The sequence below is a fragment of the Homalodisca vitripennis genome, chromosome 2 (genome assembly GCF_021130785.1).
Source record: "Homalodisca vitripennis isolate AUS2020 chromosome 2, UT_GWSS_2.1, whole genome shotgun sequence".
Lineage (NCBI taxonomy): Eukaryota > Metazoa > Arthropoda > Insecta > Hemiptera > Cicadellidae > Homalodisca > Homalodisca vitripennis.
In genome coordinates, this window is record NC_060208.1 from 177,182,395 (window position 1) to 177,209,136 (window position 26,742).

The following is a 26,742-nucleotide window of genomic DNA, read 5'->3' on the forward strand; positions in this document are numbered from 1 at the left end:
GGTAAGATGTATTTTTCAATTAGTTATGTATGCTTCCAACAAGTGTATCATTCAAATGCGGTATTTACTTTGGAAATATTAATCACCTACATTTTTAAGTTCGATTTCCTCCACAAAAATGTTTAGTTCATGATTAAACTACGTAATGAACTATTACTGCTTAATATACGCTATTACCTGACAATGATTTTATAAACCAGTGAATGTGTTGACAATTCTCATTTTTTTAATAACGATAAAACCCATTTTTCATAAAACAAACACCTGTGATCCTTCACATTACAATGGAGTACGCAATATTCAAATTTTATACGTTAAGAATGGTCCATGCAGGGTAAAGTTTTGCATTACATTGCTACTAATATCGGTTTTAATTAATGTGCGTTTAAACTACAAATAAATGGAAATAAATAATAACAAAAACTATTTGGTATACAAGTAAACATTCATTGATTTTATACGAATTAATAATTAGATTTCTGTCCCTTTGGCATAAAAGTCCTACATAAAGGAACAATGCAAGAACAATAATATAAGATATAAAAATACTGAACAAGAACAGATATATATTATAAAAACACTGTGATTACTTCAGTGTTGACAAATCTATAGGAAAAAACCAGAGTAACATATACTATTAATTAGCAAAAAAAAACATGATTCATCTATCGATATATTTCTAACAAATAGTGCATTTCAATAATTTAGTACATGGTAATCCGCAAGAGAGAAACTTGGGAGGATTGTGTCATGTTTTCAATAACGCCGCACTCTCTCGCCACTGTTTTGCACTGTCTATTTTTATCTGTAAACTGGAAACAAACAAACAGACAGACACGCGCGATGCTGCTTATTGTTTGTAGCAACGGCGATCCACGAGGAACAGCTGGATATGACGTGTCAATACACACTCGCATCCCTCGACTGCTGCCAGTTGGTTATCTGTCCACGCTCGATGATGTTTATTGTTAGTAGCAACGGTGATTCACGAGGAACAGCACGATGTGACGTGTCAATACACACTCGACTGCTGCCAGTTGTTATCTGTCCACGCGCGATGCAGGTTATTGTTTATAACACCGGTGCTCCACGAGGAACAGCACGATGTGACGTGTCAATACACACTCGACTGCATCCAGTTGTTATCTGTCCACGCGCGATGCAGTTTATTGTTAGTAGCAATGGTGATTCACGAGGAACAGCACGATGTGACGTGTCAATACACACTCGACTGCTGCCAGTTGTTATCTGTCCACGCGCGCGATGCAGGTTATTGTTTATAACACCGGTGCTCCACGAGGCAACACGATGTGACGTGTCAATACACACTCGACTGCATCCAGTTGTTATCTGTTCACGCGCGATGCAGTTTATTGTTAGTAGCAATGGTGATTCACGAGGAACAGCACGATGTGACGAAATACACACTCGACTGCTGCCAGCTGTTATTTGTCCACGCATGATTCTGCTTATTTTTTAAATGTCTTTACATTTGCTAGTTGGTTATCTATCAACGACTTGCTGTTTTTAGTAGTGGCAGCATGTGACATTATTTTATCGCGCACGTTACTGCTGTTACTGTAATAATGGTGATCCACGAGGAACAGCTAGATATGAAGTGTCTCATGCGTATATATATCTCCCGGCGGAGCAAGTACTTTTTGTGATTCAATGTTTATTGAAATTATATATATATATATATATATATATATATATATATATATATATATATATATATATATATATATATATATATATATATAGAGAGAGAGAGAGAGAGAGAGAGAGGGAGAAAGGGAGGGGGGAGAGAGAGAGGGAGAGGGAGAGAGAGAGAGAGAGAGAGAGAGAGAGAGAGAGAGAGAGAGAGAGAGAGAGAGAGAGCACAAAATGACAAAATTGAAGAGTTTTTCGATATTAAACGAATTAATGAGGTATTCCCTTGTCTTGAAAGAAATCTAAATAGGTTAAAAATTTAAATCTCGAACAAGCCCATCAGTTACTTTTAAAATCTAAATATCCAAAATGGTGTACCGTAATTTAAGATCAAATTAACTTTCTGAATTTTCTTCTGTGTCATTAATGATATAACAGGGTCTTTGAATGTTTTAGTGTAGCGTTTTTACATTTGTTGTGTTTCTTGTTCTTTTGATATATTTAGTTTGCTTCCTGAAAATGTGGGAATAAATTGACAATCATCGACGACACGAAGCCTTTTGGTAACAAGTTCTCTTCTACACTCCTTATGCACTAGTGATTATTTTCCCTTAAAGGTTTCAATTATTTTTCATCAAAATGAATACTCATACTTACAAAAAGCATTTAATGAAACAGTTCAAATATCATTCATTAAAAATTGTTTAAATTAACTGTCATGTTTTGTTCATTGGCACTTTATTGTCTTTCGGCTTAACCCCTCTAGGTCTCACTCTTCATTTCCTTACTCTGGTCTACCACCTGCTATGCACGAAGCTGTTAAAGTTCTAGCTATCAAGACAAGTTTTGAACTTTATAAATTTGTATTGAAATTATATAAAACCATGGCAGAAAACCATGGTAAAGAATTGAGAACCATTTATGATTGTCTATTATCCCAATATGATAGTGATACTATTCATAATGACATTGTTGATACAGTACGACGAAAGCTACAGAGTTTAATGACCAAACAAAATTGAAAAAATGCAAATAAACTGTAAGGCCGTAAATATACACTTTTTGTCATATTTTATTGATCGTGGCAACAAGTCAAACTCAACATTGGCGTCGGAAATATAATTTGCTCGACCCAGAAGTCTTCATACACGTGCGAAACCTACAAAATTGTGTGCGTAGTCATGGACAACTGCTTGAAATAATATTTATTTTAGTTTTAAAAATATACTATCCATCCATTTCTCAATTGCTCACCTTTAAATGATTCTGAAATGAGTTTATAGGAAGATTTCCGCTTCAAAACGAATTTTCTTCGACATGTCCGAGGTATTTCAATAATAAAAATTATTAAGGATTCTCGTTACGTTTCTTGTACTCTATAGCTAGGCCTTAGTTTAACATAACTTAGTGTCTCATGAAGACGTGATAGGAATTCGCATGGAAAGCAATACACGCAATAAAACCATATTGCGAGATCCCAGTGGAGGCAAGGAGTGATTGAATGTGAAGCAATCATCTATAAGCCCACACACGCACATACGCACACACATAGACACACACAAATACCCACACTTATGTCAGTACTCGAGCACTTTAAATCTCCAGAAACAGTCACTGTCTCAGAATATTGGCTTCATTGTGTAGTGTGCTACATTTTATGAGGATAAGTGTATAAGTCAACACTTTTTTGTCTATAAATTAGAAGGATTATTATAAAAAATACAAATAACAGATAATAAATATCTCTCCACTCTAGTATAGATACTCCTTCCTCTCAGTCTTTCAAGCTAAAAACCAAATCATTGCAGAGATATACCCATTCATATAACCAATTTAACTCTAAATTAATTACATTCAATTATCTCAAATAAGGAACATAAAAATACGTTTTAATATAAGAAGATTATTAAAAGGAAGGTTTAATTAATTTCTTCAATAGCGCTCATACATTGTCTTCCAAAAACTATATTAATTTATGTTTAAGAAATTACTATTAGAATACTCCCAAACAAATATTGTCAAACAGAAACTATATTTAACTATACACCAAACTGCTTAGTTATCCACAACTGGAAAAATGAAACAGTTAACTGGGAAACGTAATTTATTTTTTAAGTTGGAACAATAACAAAGATATACAAAGCAAGAATTAGGTTCTTCTTTTACTCATTGAGCATTACTTAATTTATAGCTTGAGAAGTAGCTTTTGAATACTACACCAATAACATCTTCAGTATAAAAAACAAATTGTCACAAGGAATAATATGAACGGAAACGTTTCAAACTCGGCTTATAATACTAGTTCTGTAATATCTAAAGACAGTCAACAACAACGAACTGAAATTTGAAAATGTCTAATTAATACATCTTAAACGTAAATATATAACTCTAATAGCTCACTAAGATTCGCCACGCGCGCGCGCGCGCACACACACACGCGCACACACACACACACACACACACACACACACACACACACACACACACACACACACACACACACAAACCATGTACATATTAACGTAAAAACATTTATTTGGTGATAATTTAGGACTACGAAGAAAACAGGCGTGGTAATTAAATTCACCAGAGCTAAGTTATGTGTAGGTGTGATAAATTAATTACGACATGCGAGCGTGTATAACACATATAATGTCTGAACAATATGACACTGATATTCTCGGGGATACTTCTGCGAAAACATAATTAGAGAAACGTGTTCTAGAAGCCAACTTGTGAATTGAAATTCCATAGAAGCAATTTTAGAGCAAACCGTATTGCGTTGTCATCGAACTTCGATAATACAATTGATCATGTGTCTTGCCTGCAGCAGGTAATTGTGGGGTTTCCCAATATTAGCTTTGCTTCTTGATTAAATTGCAATATCGAGTCGAATAAACTCAATTCCTTACCGATTCTTATAATTATAAACAATCAGGACAGTTTTATGTTTTAATATTTCACATAATATTCTATCACAACCTAATAAAAAGTCAATTTTCCATAACTCGTCTTGATTCTTAATGTTTTTGCTTTTAACGTGTCTAAACTCTCTGTACTAGGTGGTTATAGTTAATTTAAAAACTGTAGAATAAAAGTCACAAAATTAATAATTTTACTACAGTACAATAAAATAATTATTAATAATTAAATCCATTTTCAAAATGTAACTTCAATAATATTTTATTTGTATCAGTTAATATTATTGACTGTGATATAATACTTTTGTATCTTTATTCACATACTGTATTGCAACCTGCGACTTAAAATATTACAGTCGCTCACTGCATTTTGTCTGTTGATAATTTTCCTAAGAAGCTTTTAATGATAAAACGTCTTTAAGCCGAACTCGTCTTTAAGATTTGTTTCGTGTTTCTTCTCTTATGTAAGTAAGTGTTGTTCTAAAATTTGTTTTCTAGTAGCCACTATTTTAGTCCAGCTTTATTTCTTCTATTGCTTCTGCAAATCGTCACATATATCATATATTAATACTATAAGGATTTTTTTGTGCTGAGAAATTATCCAGTACTTTTTATATGTGATTTGTTATCCAAAAGAGCTCACAGTGAAGGGGTGTCTTTAGTTTTTTTTCAAACAATTTCAACATTTGGGCTCCGTCCAACGGTTTGGATTCACAGATCGTTTAAATCTAGTATATGTTACAGTAAACAATTAAACTCTCATAACCTACAGCTGCAACTAAATGTTATCAGTCTTGAAAAATCTGTGTAAAAGTAACTGAACAACAAAGAATAATGAGTTTACATGTGTGAGAAATGCGTCACACTTTACGTTGTGCAATGTTTAGTGAGGTTTGCGATCAAGCTTCAAAAAATTTATGGACGTATTTAAGAAACTTTGTTGTAATTTAAGATGGTGAGATACTTATATAAAAGTGCGCATATTGTGAATCAGCATAAACCAAGACATTTATGTGTTGAAAAAAATTGCATGTTATTGCTAAAAAAAATACATCTACCTCCATAGCAGCAGCGTTTTGAGAGGTCGTGAAGTTGGATGACGGCAATGACGAAATTAAATAACATAATTAACTATTGAGAAAATTATTGAAATATTGTCATTGAATCAAATTTTAGTGGGTAGGTATGTATGCACTTAATGCACTAAAAGTTGACTTCTCTAAGGTTTAATAAAAAATGTAACTAATTTTCTTTCGTATTTTATTTAACGTACTGATTACAATATGCTTTCTATAAACTATTATATTTGAATAACATTAAGTTATTTACTATATTTTATATTATCTATATATTTGTGGAGAAGGTTTAGTGGAGATTTTGGGATCGTCGAATGCTCAATTTCGAATTACCGGTACACTAGTATATTAGTTATTACCATACCGTTTAATTTCTTTACTAATCCATTATACGTAATATATTACTTGAATGAAGTAAGCTCTGACTAGCATCAAACAAGCAGATATCTGAACCGGCATCAGTATGCCATGCTACTGAGTGTTTATCGTGTGTGGACAACCCTGCGAGGCGTGCTGTGGAAATGCACAACAGCTATGCACGCAAGGTAAGGGTCGCTGTTGCTATAAATTGAACACAGTTCATCCAGTTCAAGGCTGAAATTTCCCTTTGCTGCTTACACCAAAAGAACTGTGGGTCCATATAACTCTCAAAAATACACCTCTATTTAAATTTGACAAATAACTTTCTCTTAGACTCGTCCAGCATACAAATGTTTCACTCCGGTAAAGTATAATTTTGTTAGTGACATAAAAATTCCCTTTCTGTAAATCGTCTTTAGTAAGATAACATAGTATATATCAGGCAGCACAATATTCACCATTACCTGAAATTATTGGTGAGAGATAACCACAAATATCTAAATTGAAATGCCAATCTGTAATATTAACACCTCCAATCTTTAGTAGTAATAGTTCCAATCTACAGTAGTATTACCTTCAATGATACAAAACTAATGACTCCAAGAGAGCTGATTTCTGGCTACTCTAAAAATGGAAACCGTTTGAACAAAGGCTTGGCAGCCAATAACAGTATATCCAATGCAGCTTCAATTATAAGCTGATATCACCATAATTTGCTCCGTGGCATTATTACAAAAGTTTGGAACATCCGACACGGTGACTTGAAACCCTTTTCTTGAACAGTGATTCATTTAAGCTCAGTGAAGGACATGTGAGGTATATAATTCTCTACAACCAAATCCTCGTCAGTGCAGAAAACCGTAACACGCCTGCAGCCGATAAAAACGTTGTTATCTTCGATCATTTACCTCACCACAATTATCGTATTTTTTTGCACCAAACATAAATGTTTGTAGTTTTAAACACAGATCTATAAAGATATAACACCATCTGTTGAAATTTTGTATAAAACCAGCATATTTGATGGCAGTATGCTGTTAGAAATCATTGTGATTTCATACACACTGTCTGTAACCGTATATTTAAGATTCCCTTTTTACACCGGGATGTTAATTAAAGCTATGGTTATTCGTTGCATGCCCGAGATCAGTAGTTACTACCATTGAGAGAAATCTACCGAAAGGAGGATTCTTCCATTCATTTAGTTGCGGGATTCATATCTGGAAGCTAGAATTTTTTAGAGAGGTCTCATCAAAACTTTATTGTACTAAGGAATATTCCTTTCACCTGGGAGGTAAAATTTTTATTTAGAAATATTTTCTACTTCTATTCCCCGAATTAAGTTATTTCCATATTTATTTCCCCCGTAATTATTTCCAATTAGTTCTCATGTTACGCTGCCTCCACTAGAAGGATTTCCACATACAAAGAAAGTAGGATAATTAGAGATAGTCTGTCACTGTTTTGCTTATTTTTTAGACCGCTGCCATTTTTAGACTTTTCTGCCCGCCTTCATGGGCCACTGGCCTGAGCGAGAATCTTGTGAAAAATAAGGAAATGAGTCTAAGACTTTCAGTAGATAATTAATGTAAAATCAAAAATCACAAGGTATTAGCAAATTTTTAATTTTGGTACTCTTTTTGAGATATTTTATATAAATGTATTTACTCAGAATGTCCTTAAGTCATTTTCTAAACAACCAAAATTCTATCATGGAATGTTTAAAAATGGGACAAGATATGGTAAATTTCTATGATACGTTTAAATTAGATTCTACGTCCATAAGTATTTTATACATATTTGGTATTTAATCAAACGTACACTTTTTAAGTAAAAGCGAAAGCAAATAAAAATTAGTAAGATAGTTTAAATTTGACGCTAAATCACTCACCAGATCACGATGATAAATTTAATGTATATCGATTAGACAGCCAGACCACATTCACCCGGAGTTTTCTCTATCTGACATGGCCGAAAATGTCAAGCCGCTAAGGCTTGACACAAAAGTTAGTGGAAGGTAGAGTGGTTGTCCCAGGAACCCTATTAAAGCCACATGTCAATCACGCCTTCAATTATAATCGATCCCGGGCTCACCGACTGTCGCCGAGGATTATGGTAACTGCTGCCAGACTTTCATCTACCTCCCACTACATTACAGAACCAGTGACATTTTCAAGAACTAAATTTTAAAGTCACTTAAACAATCACATAATTGATTGAATCAATCAAATTGTTTTTATAAAACCAAACGGTAATAGCAACTAAATTATTTCCAGGTTGGTTATTCTGTCTCATTGAAAAGATAAATTAATGACGTCACATTAGTCATCTTTTTTATTTTATTATAGACTACACCATCACACATGATACTGACAAAATTAATAGGATTACAATATTTTCTATTGCCTAACTATCTCTTAACAATAACGGAGAATGAAATACCATATAAGTCCACCTAAATGTTGCATAATTGAACAGATGGTTTATAAAAACTCCCTCTCTTTCTAAATCGGTAGAGGCTCGACAAAGATTTTCCCGATGTTAATAGTGCTCACATCCACACAAACACTAGTAACAGGTCGATAACAGTGAGGAAAGTAGCATCCTTCATCAAGTGTGAATTATTTGATGAGTCATATACCGCAGTTAGGTCTAGTCTTGTCTACCAACGTAACAAATTTGAGTTACTAACCAATATTTATATGAGAATTAATTCAACAATTCATTTGTCAATATATACATATTTGAAACTTCTCTCACTCACAAGTAATTACAGTTTCAAAACAAACTCTTGATGATTAAGATTTAATAATAACTGAGTTCCTTTTTTTAATGTATGTATACGGTCTGATGGGCAAGTATTGATCAAAATTATGGGAGGTTTTTGTTGCTTTAATGTACGCTTATAAATATTATCTTAACGTTTAAAAGATGAAGTACTGATATGGACATTCTTACAAGTAAATCTCAAGAGCCAAGGTGTCTAAAGAAATTAGAGAGGATGAAGCTTCAATTCCAAAACACTTTGTTTGCCACAATTTTACCCTAATTATTAACATAGACGATCTGAGAGCATATATTAATTAAGATTAGTTCTTGAGGTGTTCCATAAATTTTTAACTAAACCTGGTATGGATGATCTGTGGAACAAATCTCAACTGATAATAATCCTACGCCAGTTCTGGAATCAAAGGGAGGGATTCCAGAGCCCTAATTTTAATCATTCTGTACATAACTTATTCTTTGACGGATGCGACTTGACAGGGATGGTGAAACAGACATGGTGATGAGGGTTATGCGATGGATGGAGAGCGTGAGTGGTGTTGTGATGGAAATTCTCGTTCTTGTAATGACATCCAACACACCCGTCAGTCAATATGATAACGGCCTGTGCTGCAATACATAGTTAGCCTATATACATAGTGATATACAGATACATTAAGTTCACTACAGTAAGATGACACGTTTCAGTGCTATATCATCTACTTATTCTCGTTCTTGTAATGACATCCAACACACCCGTCAGTCAATATGATAACGGCCTGTGCTGCAATACATGGTTAGCCTATATACATAGTGATATACAGATACATTAAGTTCACTACAGTAAGATGACACGTTTCAGTGCTATATCATCTACTTATTCTCGTTCTTGTAATGACATCCAACACACCCGTCAGTCAATATGATAACGGCCTGTGCTGCAATACATGGTTAGCCTATATACATAGTGATATACAGATACATTAAGTTCACTACAGTAAGATGACACGTTTCAGTGCTATATCATCTACTTATTCTCGTTCTTGTAATGACATCCAACACACCCGTCAGTCAATATGATAACGGCCTGTGCTGCAATACATAGTTAGCCTATATACATAGTGATATACAGATACATTAAGTTCACTACAGTAAGATGACACGTTTCAGTGCTATATCATCTACTTATTCTCGTTCTTGTAATGACATCCAACACACCCGTCAGTCAATATGATAACGGCCTGTGCTGCAATACATGGTTAGCCTATATACATAGTGATATACAGATACATTAAGTTCACTACAGTAAGATGACACGTTTCAGTGCTATATCATCTACTTATTCTCGTTCTTGTAATGACATCCAACACACCCGTCAGTCAATATGATAACGGCCTGTGCTGCAATACATGGTTAGCCTATATACATAGTGATATACAGATACATTAAGTTCACTACAGTAAGATGACACGTTTCAGTGCTATATCATCTACTTATTCTCGTTCTTGTAATGACATCCAACACACCCGTCAGTCAATATGATAACGGCCTGTGCTGCAATACATGGTTAGCCTATATACATAGTGATATACAGATACATTAAGTTCACTACAGTAAGATGACACGTTTCAGTGCTACATCATCTACTTATTCTCGTTCTTGTAATGACATCCAACACACCCGTCAGTCAATATGATAACGGCCTGTGCTGCAATACATAGTTAGCCTATATACATAGTGATATACAGATACATTAAGTTCACTACAGTAAGATGACACGTTTCAGTGCTATATCATCTACTTATTCTCGTTCTTGTAATGACATCCAACACACCCGTCAGTCAATATGATAACGGCCTGTGCTGCAATACATAGTTAGCCTATATACATAGTGATATACAGATACATTAAGTTCACTACAGTAAGATGACACGTTTCAGTGCTACATCATCTACTTATAGAAATTCTACCTCAGAAAAAATGTATGACAAGCATAAAAATACTCAAAACAAAAAGTGTTATTAACGTGGGAAAATAAGAGAACGTTAGTTTGGGCAGGATAAGAACGTCAAATTTGTTTTAGGGGTCAAAATCCATAAAATGTGTCCCCACCTTCGGGCCAAACTGAAATTTGTCAATTACACAAAACCCATGAAATTTTGTGTAAGACTCTAAAAAATACAAGCGTAATAAATAAAAACCAAGCACATCTTCAGAAACTTTGATAAATAATACATCATTTACACAAACTTAGTATACACTTAAAAAAGTACATTAGACTTAAACAAGTAGTCTGTAATTTTGAAACAAAATATTAATCCTTTATATTACCAATAAGGGTAAATCTATAATAAAAAAAACATCTTAAATACTACTAATCATTTACTATAAATAATGTTACCCTCTATTTTATGCCTACCAGAATTTTATGTCTGTTGGAAAAAGGTGAGTTTATTTTTGTGGAGTTTGTAAAAAAGCCCACGAATCACGAACTTTACGTCAGAAAATATTGCGCGCTGTCAGATAAGGCTTCTTGCGCACACAGTCAACCCGAAAGCATAATGGACCGTATCGTGTTGCATCTCTCACAACACACAACACCCCGGGGACTCTGTGATTGATCATGGCCGGGCACAGTATTGCCACCAGCTGACACCACCAAGGCTGCTAGGATTGACGTGTGAACAATCAACCATTGAGTCGGTCGTCTTGTCGACCGAGATTATCTGGACAATCCTGCAGCAAATGCACTGCAACATCTAGTGCTTTGAGACATTTATAACAGCACATTTAATGCAATTGGGATATACAACATAATCTTCAATATATCTATATAATATATATATATATATATATATATATATATATATATATATATATATAAATGAATGTTTGTATGTATGTCCTTTATAGAATCGTAAACTATTTGACCGATCATTATGAAAATTTGTATGTACATGTATTTTTCGACGGAGAAGGTTTATATGGTATGCCTATTGATGTATCTCGCCACCAGGCGGCACTGCAAAAGTTAAAAGTTTTTAAAGCGCCTGTACACTATAAACTGCGATTACGAGACAGTTAAGTATATTAAATGGCGAAAAACTATTTGAAGGCGCTAAGCTTTGATGTATATTTGTATATTGTATATTTTAAAGCTTGAGTGTTAGACCACTTTATAATAAAGTACATGTACGTAGACAATGGCTATAAACATACACTTTTGACAGATTTTCTTGACTGTGGCAACAATACAAACTCTACATCGTCGTTGGAAATATAATTCACTTGAACCAGAAGTGCACATACACGGGCAAAGCTTGCGAAAAGCGATAGATTCATCTCTCGAGTTAAATGAATGAATTCGTTGCAATATCTTTACGAGTAGTAACCTTGAAATGTTTGAGTTAACACGAGTACAACTAAGGAGAGTACAATATCAGTCATTTAAGAATTTAAATTTCAGCAGGCTGAGCGTAAGCGAAGCCTGTTACTTAAGAGGCTGTAAACATTTAATTTCTGGCTGTATGTCTGTGCACACGATATCTAAGAACGAACTGGTCTATATACATCAAATTTTGCACGAAGCTTCATTTATATATAAGCAACACCTTATTTAATTATTTTGTATATCTTTGAGATTTGGCTGAGCGTTATTAAATCCTATATGTCTGGATGATATCATGAGAATGAATTGATCCATAAATTAAATGTTTTAGCAACTACTTAAATGTTAAAGCAGTCCAAGCAACTACTCAGTAAAAAAACTGATTCCTATTCTTGTTTAAAATTTAGTTGTTTATGTATTAGAACTTTGTATTTACTAGAGAGCATCTTATTATTTGAAATTACAACGTTTATTGTTTGTGTCTACAGACCGACGTTGGAGGAAATCCGATGCTGGGGGAAGTCTTTCGACAAGCTGATGCGGAGTTCAGGTAATAAAAATTTTATTGTTTTGAGTTTAACATATTTTTAATACAATATAATATATCGTACAATAAATGTTAGGTGTAAGTCTATAGAACGATAGGAAAGCTTAGATTCTTAGTATTAGTGTTTCTTAGTAATGGGAGTACCGATGGCCGAGCGGTCTAAGTCGTTGGACTATGGGTCTAAGTTAGGGATAGCGCAGGTTCAAATCCCTTATTCTGTTTGATAATATCGTCGCAAAGGCCAGTGGCCCGTGAGGACGGACAGAATAATAAAAATAAATGAAAAAAGTGTTAGTCAAATATTTCATATGAGAAGTTTGGGCTTAACTTAAGAAATCCATCATTATTTATTATTGAAATATAACTGTAAAACACTTGGAAAACTATTCAAAACGTGGTCTAGAGGTTATGGTCTGTACATATATTATTATCATCTCCAGTTATATGATTATCACGCTAAGAAAATGTAGATTAAATATAACAGTTATCTTATTTTACATCGAAATTAAGTAAAGCAAATAATACTCGAATCATTAATTTTTTTGGCAAAATTTTAACCATACATGATATTACCAATTCTCAAGAAATGAATTTCAAAGAAATATTGCATGACGAGATTACGCCCTATAGAGTTACTATAAGGCTCAGCTCTTGAATGTTGAATTTAATTGCAGTCACTTTATTTATTTGGATGTTGTCAAAATTATATAATCACGTGTATTTGATATTGATCAGAATTTAGAATTTTATTTTACACCAAGATTATTGATTACTTCTAATTAAAATTAATGTCATTTTAAAGTTGAGAATAAGCTTGTAAAATAAGCCCAACGAAATTCACCTCCAATTGAGAGTACTAATAAAGGCGCCTTCACATAATAATGGTGAATTTTCAATTAACTCTCAGACGAACAAGCAGATTTCAATTTAGATGTGTGGCGAGGTCGGCTGCGTGCACTCAGCTGAAACTTTTCAGAGCGTCCTTTATTTTGATGTGTGTAAAATTTCACTTTTCCTATTTTTAGTAAACCTTCTATTTAAGGAATAGTGAGCATTTGGTAAAAAAAACTACGTTCTTTATTAATAAAAAAATATAATTTACATATTTATAGAACACTTTTCTGTGAGTAACAACTCTTGGTAGAGAACTGTTATAGGTTTGTAAAGATTAAACAGCCCATTTGTACAGCTTTAAAAATTATAATGATTGTTCTTAATATTAGTGCTGATCTACATCAGAAAGTACGGATGATGCGCATACTATTTTATCATAACATGTGCAAAGTGTCACATGATAAATAGATTTGGAGAAATTGTACTTTTAAGGTGCCAAGAAACCATCAAATAAAACTTTATTCTGTATGTAGAACAGAATTTATGTGGTGAATTGACGCTATGATATGTTCTGATTGAATAACAGTAATCTCGTGAACAGGAACTGTTCATCACACGTTCAAGTGGCGATGACATGAGTGCTGCAAGGGATGTCATACTATGAATTGACGCTATGATATACGTTGTGATTGAATAACAGAAATCTCGTGAACAGGAACTGTTCATCACAGGTTCAAGTGGCGATGACATGAGTGCTGCAAGGGATGTCATACTATGAATTGACGCTATGATATACGTTGTGATTGAATAACAGAAATCTCGTGAACAGGAACTGTTCATCACAGGTTCAAGTGGCGATGACATGAGTGCTGCAAGGGATGTCATACTATGAATTGACGCTATGATATACGTTGTGATTGAATAACAGAAATCTCGTGAACAGGAACTGTTCATCACAGGTTCAAGTGGCGATGACATGAGTGCTGCAAGGGATGTCATACTATGAATTGACGCTATGATATACGTTGTGATTGAATAACAGAAATCTCGTGAACAGAAACTGTTCATCACACGTTCAAGTGGCTATGACATGAGTGCTGCAAGGGATGTCATACTATGAATTGACGCTAACACGTTGTATGACAAAATTATTAGATCTAAATTAACATACCACCGTATTTTAATAAAACTAAACACTAACAAAACACTTGCGTCATTAAAACAGGAGCAATATATATTTAGTTTATATTGTTGCTGTTCTCTTCAGATAAGAAGCTGAAAAACCTCTCATTGCACTGTCTCATTGCCCCAAATGGATCTTTGCGCTGCTTCCGGAGAGACAACTACTCAAGATGATTAAGATTACGGTTAGGGGCCGCACACTGTCGGTCCATTTTACATCCACCATGCAGAGTTAACCAAATCTTAGCCAGGCCACCTAGGAAGATGGGAAATCTAGCTCGATTTCATCCTCTTCCAACTAAAGCGAGCAGAGAAGACAATATTCTATGTTTATGCTTGCAAAACTTTAACAATAAGAGAGTCCCATCCCTCAAATAGTCATCCTCCACAGTAAACTAGACCTATCGAACATCCCTCTTTACCCTAACATATCGAAATTCGGAATGAGTATTTAGTCACTCGTAGACATTGAGTTACCCTGATGTGAATGACATGTCAGTTTTCTCTATACCCACTGTAGAATAATAACACAGTCAGGTATAAAACAGCCTGGAGTGAATCCTACTAGGGAATCAACACAGTAATATCTGTTCTATCAAAATGTTTTATAACAGGTAATTACCACTGCTTTACAGTATTTTGTCACTGTAGATTTTGTATTGTGTATGTTATCACTCCAGTTTCCAGGAGTCAAGTCTGAGACAGCATCAGATACCAGACGCTGCCAAATAAGGAAGTTGAACTGGAGTTAAACTCAAAATTAAATTGAATAAACCCTTCCTGCCTTATGTGTAGAAAACCCGGTTGCTCCACCGTACTTAGAGATCGTGTCTATCATATCGTAGTGCACTCAATTGTGTACCTGATGAGACAAAGAGACTGTCACTCTACCTATATATAGGTGTGTCTGATAACGAAGCGATATAAATGTTTCGTTTGAGCTTTTTCGTCGTCGACTTACTTTGGATCTCTTCAGACGAACATGACTCCAAATTCCATGAGTCAATCTGAGACAGTGTCAGATACCAGATGCTGCCATAAAAGAAATGTGAACTGGCGCTAAACTCAAATTCAATTGACTAAACCCTTCCTAACATAGCTACGTTGTGTGTATATTATCACTGTTACACCTAGACAGCCAGTGTACATGTACGACGTCTGTTTCAGCGGGTAGAAAGGTGTTCCGAGACTTCCTACGGTGTGAGTACAGCGAGGAGAACATCCTCTTCTGGCTGGCCTGCGAGGAACTCAAGAAGGAATCTAACCCGGACGTTGTAGAGGAGAAGGCCAGGTTTATATATGAGGACTACATCTCAATACTCTCCCCAAAGGAAGTAAGTGTACAATTGTGTGTTGCTACTTCACACTAATATGATCATGAATTAAGAGAAAAATACTTTTATCTGCAACATTGCATCCTTATATGGATGTTCTATGGCTTGCTAAAATTAGCTTAACATACTACTAAACCTCAACATCCAAAAAAATCAAACTTATTCTATACCACGAAATGGTAAAATGGTGCACAACCTAGGGAGTCTAATATTTGTGGTTTGGAGATTAAAGAAGGGCGAAAAAGTACATAGCATGCTGAGATAACAAAAGCTTTCGTCGTTAGAAAATATCTTGAAAGTGTTAGCACTAATATTGTCACAGGGTAGCAATTAATAGCAATAAAGATTGGTACTTATATATAAACTAAAAAGCCTTCCAAAAGATATATTCGCAATTATTTTTCTTTGAACTTTTAAAGAAAAACAATTCCTAAAACTTTGTCTGCGTCTCCAAATAACCCATTTATTAGATAACGGACAACCAATATGTGTACAATATTTAGCAGGCTCTTAACCTTAAGTGTCGGCTTTAATGGCGGTGTTATTGGTTTTAGCCCCTTAAGGTTAAACCTCAAAAGATTTTTATTGGTTTATTACTACAGCAGTTGTAAATGTATGTAAAATGTTTGATCTTATATAAATCAAAACACATTTTAGGTGTTTGAATATTGTAACTTGTTATTTTATAAAACTCTTATTAAAACTATGATTAGGACTTTATTTTATATTTGTTACAATAAACAATGGAAGGACCATGATAAGATTTTAATACTTAATTGACTTGTTCTATAAAAGAATTGATGATAAATTAAGTGTAACTATTTAAAAACAAAACTTATCAATCTATTTTTTCAACTGTTAAAAATCAACTAAATATTAAACTATACCAAAAATGAAGGTGTTAGATTAATCTTTCTATTATTCAGAAAAAAGTACTACTTTTTATTTGAATAAAGTTTATTCATACAAATATTTCCTCAATTTTAATGAACTTTAAAATTTATGGAGGGGACACGGACCAATCAGAACCTGTTTGTGCAAAGTCTTAAATCGCATCTATTACAATAAAACACATGCTTACCACATGTAGATTCGTACTTTCCTTAAGCACACGGACTTATGAAATATCAAATATTTTGTAATTTACTTAAACATTTAGATGAACTGAATAAGTAAGTTTATAGTGCAACGTCGTGATTTTGTAACCTGGAGAGGGGCTGATTGTCGTGTTTTCAGCATCTAATCGCTGACGCGCCAAATTCACACTTATATAGCCACTCACCAAGAGTAATTTTTAAATTGCCTATAACTATAATAAATTTTTTTGAAGCACTGGAAGCTATTAAAATAAATAAATAAATTGAAATATTAAAATGTTTTTGAAATAAATTCCATATTACAAAGCCCGAGTTAGTGCGTGTTGGATAAAATAAATCTGCAACATAACCCGCAGAATTCTTAATCCAACACGCCACAGTGTGCTGGAACATTGTAACGTATGTCAAATCTCGATGTGACCTGCGCGGTGCAGTGCTTGTATACGGATAGAGTACGCGTTACTGAAATAACCTGATTACTGAAATCGGAAATGGTGGGTTGAACGCGTGCCATATCCTCTCACAGTTTGCACCAGGATCTTTCATCGGTTCATACTGACAGTCCAAACCACTAGCCAATTTGTTTGCATGTTTATTTTTCTTTAATTCATATGTTGAAATTCAAAAAAGATCTTAGCAGTATATGGAATTACATTCTCAGTCCTCATAAATGTTTAGCTATGTTTTCTACACTATATTCGATTTACATTGAATATTCATTTTTAAGACTATTGATATCCTCATGTTCTCAATCTATCGAGACTATCGCTGTCATGACGCCCTCTTTTTATTTAGACTACCGATATTATGACGTTCATGATTTATATTATGACGATCTCGATTGAACTAGACTATATATATTATAACGATCTCAATTTGTTCAGATTATAGATATCATGTCGATCTCGATTTTTCTAGACTGTACATAACGTGGCGATCTAAATTTAGCTAGACTATAGATATCAGAAAGCTCTCTATTTATCTAGACCACATATGTCATGACGTTCTCAATTTATCTAAATCATACATACATCATAACGATCTTGATTTAACTAAACGATATATATGAGGCTCTCAATTTATTTAGACTACGGATATTATGACAATCATGATTTATTTAGAATATAGCTATCATGACGATCGCGTTTTATCTAAACTATAGATATTATGACGACCTCAATTTGTTTAGACTATAGATATCAGAAAGTTTTCTATTTACCTGGACTACATTATATCGTGACGTTCTCATTATTGATCTAAACCATATAATATCATAACGGTCTTGATTTAACTAAACGATAGATATGACGCTCTCAATTTATTTAGAATACGGATATTATGACGATCATGATTTATTTAGATTATAGCTATCATGACGATCGCGATTTATCTATACTATAGATATTATGACGATCTCAATTTGTTTGGACTATAGAATCATGCCGATCTCGATATGACTAGACTGTATATACCAAGACGATCTCAATTTAGCTAGACTATAGATATCAGGAAGTTCTCTATTTGTCTAGACTACATATGATGTTCTCAATGAATCTAAATCATATATATCATAACAATCGTTATTTACTATACGATAGACATGCCTCTCTCAATTTATTTAGACTACCGATATTGTGACGCTCATGATTTATTTAGATTATAGCTATCATGACGATCTCAACTTATCAGGAAGTTCTCTATCTGTCTAGACTACATATAACGTGAGATTGTCAATTTATCTAGATCATATATGTCATAACGATCTTGATTTAACTAAACAATAGCTATGACACTCTCAATGTATTAGACTACCGATATTGTGACGCTCTCATGATTTATTTTATATTTGGCTGTAATAATGATCTTGATTTATCCAGACTATAAATATTATTACGATTTCAATTTGTTCAGACTGTAGATAACATGTCGAGCTCGATTTGACTAGACTGTATATAACGAGACGATCAAAATTCAGCTAGACTGTAGATATTAGGAATCTCTCAATTTATCTAGACTACATATATCAGGACATGCTCAATTTATAGAGATTATATATATATATATCATAACGATATTGCCGATATTGATTTTAGACTATCTATATTACAACGCTGCCGATGTTGCAGGTGAGCTTGGACTCGCGCGTGAGGGAGATCGTCAACAAGAACATGGTGGCTCCGACACCGCACACATTCGACGAGGCGCAGCTTCAGATCTACACACTCATGCACCGTGACTCGTACCCGCGGTTCATCAACTCGGCACTGTTCAAGCAGTTGGCGCAGCTGGGCAACAACAACGGCGATGGCGGAGCGAGCGCCGGGGCCAGCGGCACGGCCACCCCTACAACCGCTGCTCAGCGCAAACAGAGCAATGCGTAACTGTGACTGTGTACATAGACCCTCATGAGCCTTCACTGACTCCCTCGCCTGACCGGTGGCGTCGCGACGCGCCTCCTCTCGATCTGTCTCTTGGCGAGGGAAACCTCTAAAGCAAGTCTTTTTGGTGATTCAGCATTATCAAAACCAACAAATAACACATCGGGAAATTGTTAAGGCAAACTGTCTGACTATAACTTCCTGGGGGCACTATCACAAACTTCGTTCGCTCTTCTTTTACCAAGAAAACGTTTTATTCCATGATTTAAACCTATGGTACTTGAATCTGCCTTAGAATAACGGTTGATTGCAAATTATTACCAATATGTTGAATCTTTAAGAAATACCGGAATTTCACTATTTAGAATGAGTTCCTTAATAAAAAGGTGAAACGAAGTACTTTGCCTATTTAAAACCTATGGATGTGGGATTTGTTGTACATGTTGGTTCTAGGTGTGAATGCGCGCAATATCAATTAAAATGGGGATTTTACAGTTCTGTGATTGTGTCTAAACCTACAAATGGAAAATGTTTGATGTGTTAGTAATAAAAGGTTTTATATTTTCCACAAGCTCGGCAACGGATGTGGTAGCTTGAAATATGAGAACTGATGAAATTGTTTGGTTTTTCAATCAAAAATATTTTATCGTGGTCAAATTCTAAATCCTAATCGCAAAAAGAAAAGTTTTAGATTTTGCATTTTCTTACTGTAGTAAGTATACGAGTAGAATGCATTTCAGAATCAACAAATAAATAAATATCATCTTCATTTTCATATATTTTACAAGGTAAACGTTTTGAAAATGCTGAATCAGCGTACTTTACATCCTCATATAACCCGACCTCCGCCAAGTCAGTGCCACCTGAGGTCGGCATGCAAACGCAATCAAGTAACCAATGCAAGAAATCGATGACAAGCGTCTCAGTAATTCTAAATCAGTCGAGCTACTCTGTTACCAACGTCACTGTTCGCCAAAGATAACCAAAGCAGGCCTAGAATACGTCTCGTAGTCGGGCCTAGTACATCCATTACACAATTGTCATTGGCTTTAACCATTTTTATATACAAACTAGATCACTTTTATGTTTTAATGTTAAGTGAAGTATTTAATATATCATAAGTTTTTATAATGATAGACTAAATGACCCGTTGTCAGTAACTTATGCTACTTAACTCCCTCAGAGTGAAGTGATATGGCGAGAATGTCTTTACTTTGCAATGGTAGTGAACTGTTACAACGCTCGAATAAATATTTATTGCTATACAAACCGTACACATTGACAAAAGATCACGTTTTTTTTTTTTTTTTTTTTTTTTTTTTGCTTTGCAATTAGCTTTTCAATTTCTTGCTATGAGTGGCAACGTACGTTTATACGGCGATAAAGCTTATCGTTATTTAGTGGGTACTTGAAAACAGTTATCGGGCAATAACAACTTTTAGTGTAACAGGTATTTAATGCTCTGTTTTAATGGAAGAGTTGTAATCCAGATTTTAAGAAAAACAATCTATGTTATTGTATACGTTTACAGATGTTTCTATTATATCTGTAAGTATAAAGCAGAACTGATTTACTGTAAACAAACAAATTTTAGTAACCATGCAGTTCAAAACTTACTTTTAACGTAGGCCTAAGGAATCTAATCAGAAGTTTTTTTAACGAAATATCGTGAAAACTAAACAATTTTATTAATTCAATATTGATGTTAAAAGAATGAAATATATTTTCAATGGTTGATTTATATTAGTTATGCATACTCAAGAAAAGTAATTTAGGTTTACATTAATAGCCGTTTGTATTGGCGGCCATCTTTAGTTTAGCCCCATAAGAACAATATAAATTTTAACCAATTCGTGACCGTATTTTTGTCCTACAGTTGTAAGAAATGTCCCGTTCTAAATATATAGCTCCAATGTACGTATCCAATCACGTTTTTTATATTTTTCAAAAGAATATTTCAAACCATTTGTACTTTATCGTTTAAATACTCATATATACACTCATGTATACAGTTACAAGAAAAAACAAAAGTCTTTTAGATGTGTACTTGTTATATGTTTCGAATGAGACATTTCTAATTATAGGATTAAAAATTAGAGCGCAAAAAAGTACTTTAAATTGATCTTATTGGACAAACCTAAAGATAGTTCATTATATCCGGTTCTTAAGAGCCCGTATCTGATCATTATCTTGATTTTATCCATGTCATTAAGAGCCAGCTACAGTAAACAAATATGAATTTCGCACCATAAGAACAAGACTATGACCTAATGTTTAATCGTAGAATCATGAAAGGTTCTCGTTTTAGAAAACGCTTTTGATTGTTTTCTATATTTTTAATGGTTATGTTAAAAGCATTTTTGTACTTCAACATTTAATTCTTCAAAATGTTTTCTTCACAAATAAAAGTGTTAGAGTCGAAATATATTTTAAAAATAAAACATATTCCAGTATTTTACAGCCAAAAATAAAGGCGTTCATTATTGTTCTATGAGAAAAAATCAAGTACGTTCACTATATCAGCCTCTTAATCCCACATTAATTAAGGTCGTACTTACCTTGATAATTCAACTATTGAATATAGAGAAAAATATTATTAAAAATACATTATTTAATTTCTTAAAAATATAGACTGACTGTACGTACCGTGCTCACTGACGCAACTTAAAACAACTTTTTATATTCGTTATATGTTTTTGAAGGCAATTTTTAACCTACAACCGAACAAAACCTTTTCTTAAAGGGGTTTTCATCATGAAGGTGGAAAGGTTACCAATCACTCTACCTAGATATATTCAGTGTCATTATTAAAACTCACTACAGTGTATAGCAAACCACGAGTTGGTACTACATGCGTTTAGGTGTTATTCGATCTAAGGGACAAGTTATAATGTAAAATGAAATGGCTTTCCTGGTATAAAAGTAAAACAATTCCTAAATACTAATTTGGAATCATAATGATCATAATAATGACACCATGTTTTATAGTCTGATTTAGCTTATAGATTTTAGTAGGTTTTAATGTTGAACAAGGATTACATTCCTGATTCGTGTTTGTTGCCGTTAAAAATTAGTACCATTTCGCACATTGTTTGAGGTCGAGTGAGAGGATATGAAATCGAAGCAGAATTTTTTAGAATCCCGTTATTTTTGTCACGTTCTTTACTCAAGTGCAGAAAGTAACGAGTCGCATGCACAATTTAGTTTTATTTTAACCTGTTTGAATACAGTTGGACGCAAAACTCTGCACTCGAAACTCGTACCTATAGGTAAAATATGAACGCACAAATTCTGTTACATTAAACATATTGTACAGTATAAGTCAGTGTGAACATATTGTGTGGTTATTGTTACCTTTGTTCATTGTTTATTGTTATGTTACGTTACGTTGTTGTGGATATGATTATCGTTCTTACATGTATAGAGTGGTTAATCATAAGATGTATATTATCTTTGCGAGGTAATATTCTTCTAAATGTAAGGGAATGTGGTAAAAAATTTAAAAATTGAATAAGCTCAGAATTAAGTTTGTGTAGTGAGTGTGTGGTAAAAATACAAGTTGTTCAGTAACTCCTATATTCAAGACCTTTAACCATGGTAACTTCTGTCATTCAATTTCTGAATGGATAGTAAATTAATAATTTATCTTTGAATAACATCCGCAATTTAGTACGGTGCTTTTTGAAAGTATTTATTTACGTAATAACAAGAGTTTTACGTAAAATATGAATATTGTGTGAAGTAATTTTATAACAATAAATTTGTATCAAATTAAAATACAATCTCCTCACTAAATATTTGCATGATTAACATTAAGATGTTGTAACACAGCTTCTTTTGCAAACTTTGCTGGAAAGATTTACGTGTACACTTTTTGATTTTCTACGTTGCTGCAATTAATCTCTTACTGAACGACATTGTAGTCTGTCACACAAATTTAACATGTAACAATTACGCACTAGCTAAATCATATTTATTTTACGTTCAATTATTTATATAGATTGTTCGTTGAGATATCGTTAAATCGGTTACGATCTTTGAGTTAAATCGTTACTACAAACCCCCCCCCCAGTATTTGTAAATTATTTATGGACCGTTTGCTAATTCATATACTATTCCTAACTGTATTACTTTAATATTAAATGATTACATAAGTCATGAAGTCTAAAGTAAGGTTAGGACAAAATTATAAAATTTGTGTTTGTGTATATATTATTACTTGCTACCAAACAGCGGAAAATTTTTTTACATAATTATTTTGGATATACTGTAGATAGTTTTTCCATTAATTTTTTGTTATTTTTTATATATTCAGTTTTAATTGAAAAAATTTTATAATTATAAAAACTGTTAGTGCGTCTTAATGAAAGTTTGTTCAATGTGCTCATCTATCTCAACATTCAATAAAGGTCTTTTTCGTTTCATTTCACTGTGTTGAGTACAATTCCTAACTAAGAATTCAGCATTTGAAATTCTGGATGGGTATTTACAGACGGTATACTCTACTCACGTTATCGTGCGGGTTTTAATTGCAAAGTGCTTCGTCATTCCCCTATCACTTAGCATGCTTGATCATACATACAAACAAATGCAATGATGTATCCTTTAAGAATTAAGAAATAACACTACCATTGCGCCGAAAGTACTTAAGCGTGGATGAGAGTACCACGTGACGTCTCAGTGGTTTAATCTCTTGTAGTGATAGAACATAGTAAGTGAAGTCCTCGGTCCCCATCATAGTATGCATTTGCCTTGAAGAAATATAATTTCTTTGTGAAAGCTTTAATGAACTCTACTTGTGAAGGATAGAACGTTTTGGGGTGGGCTAGAACGCCAACTTGTTCTAAATCTACTGGGCCGACACCATGTTTTAGTGCTGTCGCTCATTCGACTTAGAACAACCCTATTGTTGCTGGGCGGTCCTTGAGCCGTTTTATAGTTTTGTTTATTTTGGAATTACTTATAGTTTGCAGAGGCAGAAAAAAAATTGTTTTATTTTTCAACCTTTGACACCCTTTATCGACAATCTTTGAATAAATTTTGATAAAATTATTTTAAAGTATTTTACTAGCTATAGTATTTTTATATAGTTAGAATTGAATTTGATTTTTACTATTACTAGTATTTTAATATTTCTTCTCTCTAGTTTCAATTTTTAATTGTGCAATTTGTACAACACAAAACCACATTTGTGTTGTGGCTTCTGATTGCAATCTTTGATATTCGTATCATTAATAGAGAATCCTAGTTGATTGAGTTATGTTTATTTTACAGTATGAGTACACAGAATTCTAGCCCGCCCCAAACAGCTATGTAAATATTTGTTTTTGTGATACTTGGAATAACGAATATTCCAACTACTTAATGTAGAAATTTATTTTAGCTGAATTTAGTTTTTGAACTGTGGTGCGTCATTGTTGGCACCTAGCAATGTAGCACAATATATGTTATACGATCATATACTGTATAAGATATCTGCTGCGAGCACAGCTGGGGTCACCCCATATATAAATAAATGTATAATAAACACCCTGTGTCGTGCATTGTATGTGTTTGACCAATAGGACTACTGTGGACCACGTTGTCGTGTGCGAGCGTGCGTGTCTGTGTGCGTGCGTGCGTGGCGAGTGTGAATCTATCATTTACAAGTTTTTACTAAGATATGTTTGTTAAGATTATGTCAGGTCTCACTTCTAGTCAAAGTGTTCCTCTAGTGACACTACTTTGCAATGTGTACAACTTTTCAACCGAACAACTCTTGTGATTTCATTCCCTTGAAACAATATTTTATCTGTACTCAGACAAAATAAAAGTTGAAGTTTTATCATGAACTCTGTTTTTGTGTTCCTTATTTCCTGCCAAATGTGTGTGAGTTTGTATGTGGAGAATATTCCGTCATTGATAGTGTTCATGGCTGATATGTACCGTGTTAGTTATAGTGGATCAAAAACGTCTCCAGGAACAATTTTTCTTTTTTCTTGGAGGGGGTGTCCAGACAACTGACATTTTCTCGTATTGGACAGAAAGTAAGGCCCCAACTTGTTCCTTAAAAGTTCTTGACTCGTTTCTTTGTTGAGAACGATCTTTCAGCAGTACTTGTCAGTAATACTGAATTTTTTAAATAATAATCATCGTTTACTAAAAACGTAAAGGAAAAAATTATAAATTTGGGCGGTCCGGACGCCTTGAACCCCCTCGCTGGCTACGTCCTTCTGGTGTGGATACATGAAATCTTGTAGACTTGGATGGTGAACCCATGAAAACTAGTTTATGTCCAAAAATACATCATGACAAATGAATTTTCTGCGAGTAAGATAAAAACTACGAAGTTACCTCATTGTAAATGTTTCTGTTCTCTTTAAAATTGAGTACATCTACACACAGAAGAAAGAAAACACAACGTTGATATATATTGATGACAATAAGCCTCATTTCATACTTATGTACTATTTGTGTGAAAGGAGCTTACCGCCAAATAAGGTAAAAGGCAAAAGTCTTAAACGAATGTGCATAAACTCTTAATGTGCATTTGTTTCTTAACTTTCCTTAACTTAATTATCAACAATGTTCTTAAAACAAAACTTTCAGTTCCCTTTTAATCCAATAGAATGCATATTAATTCGCATCAACAGATCCTCGTATATTAAAGCAAGATTAAAATTAGTATGCAAGTAGTACAAGAATTACAGATGTTTGTTTTGGTCATGTAATTCCAGATTAAGTAATGCTTATATTCCAAATATTCAACGATCAAAGAAAAGTAATTCATACTTAAAATAATTAAGTTTTTTAGGCAAATTTTTAATCCTGAAATAAATATTTAAAAAACACTTATATAAATGTACTTTTAACCCTAACAAAGAGTTCAAGGGAATAATGAATCGTAAAAAATAATAAATGCCACAAAAGACTCTCAAGAATGATTTAAAAGCCCAAACATCTGACACGTGGTTCTTGAAACGAAGAGAGAATATGTATAATATCAATAAAATTTTTTCCATCCATCTAATCAAAAAGTTAAAAGAAAGCCAGCCACACAACGTTTTGGATGAGTGGCTACGCTCAAGTTGTAAGTAAAATTTGAAGTCCGTGGCTAATTTAGTTCTTGAGATGTCTGCAAACAGACAGACATACAGTCAGTCAGACAGAAAAGAAAGTTTTTCAGACAACGTTTCGATTGACTACCTACGCTCAAGTTGTATGTAAAAT

General features: G+C 33.7%; 1 protein-coding gene across 3 annotated transcripts in view; it reads left to right on the forward strand.

Moving 5' to 3' along the window:
- LOC124355084 (regulator of G-protein signaling 20) overlaps positions 1-25,364 on the forward strand; it is a 403,888-nt gene extending 378,524 nt beyond the window's left edge. For all 3 annotated transcript variants that reach the window (XM_046806023.1, XM_046806024.1, XM_046806025.1), the window contains 3 exons: positions 12,650-12,711; positions 15,892-16,058; positions 19,282-25,364. In XM_046806023.1, the coding sequence (XP_046661979.1) occupies positions 12,650-12,711; positions 15,892-16,058; positions 19,282-19,536 (484 nt within the window). In that variant the 3' untranslated portion in view covers positions 19,537-25,364. The remainder of the gene's footprint in view (positions 1-12,649; positions 12,712-15,891; positions 16,059-19,281) is intronic.
- The last annotated feature ends 1,378 nt before the right edge of the window (positions 25,365-26,742 follow it).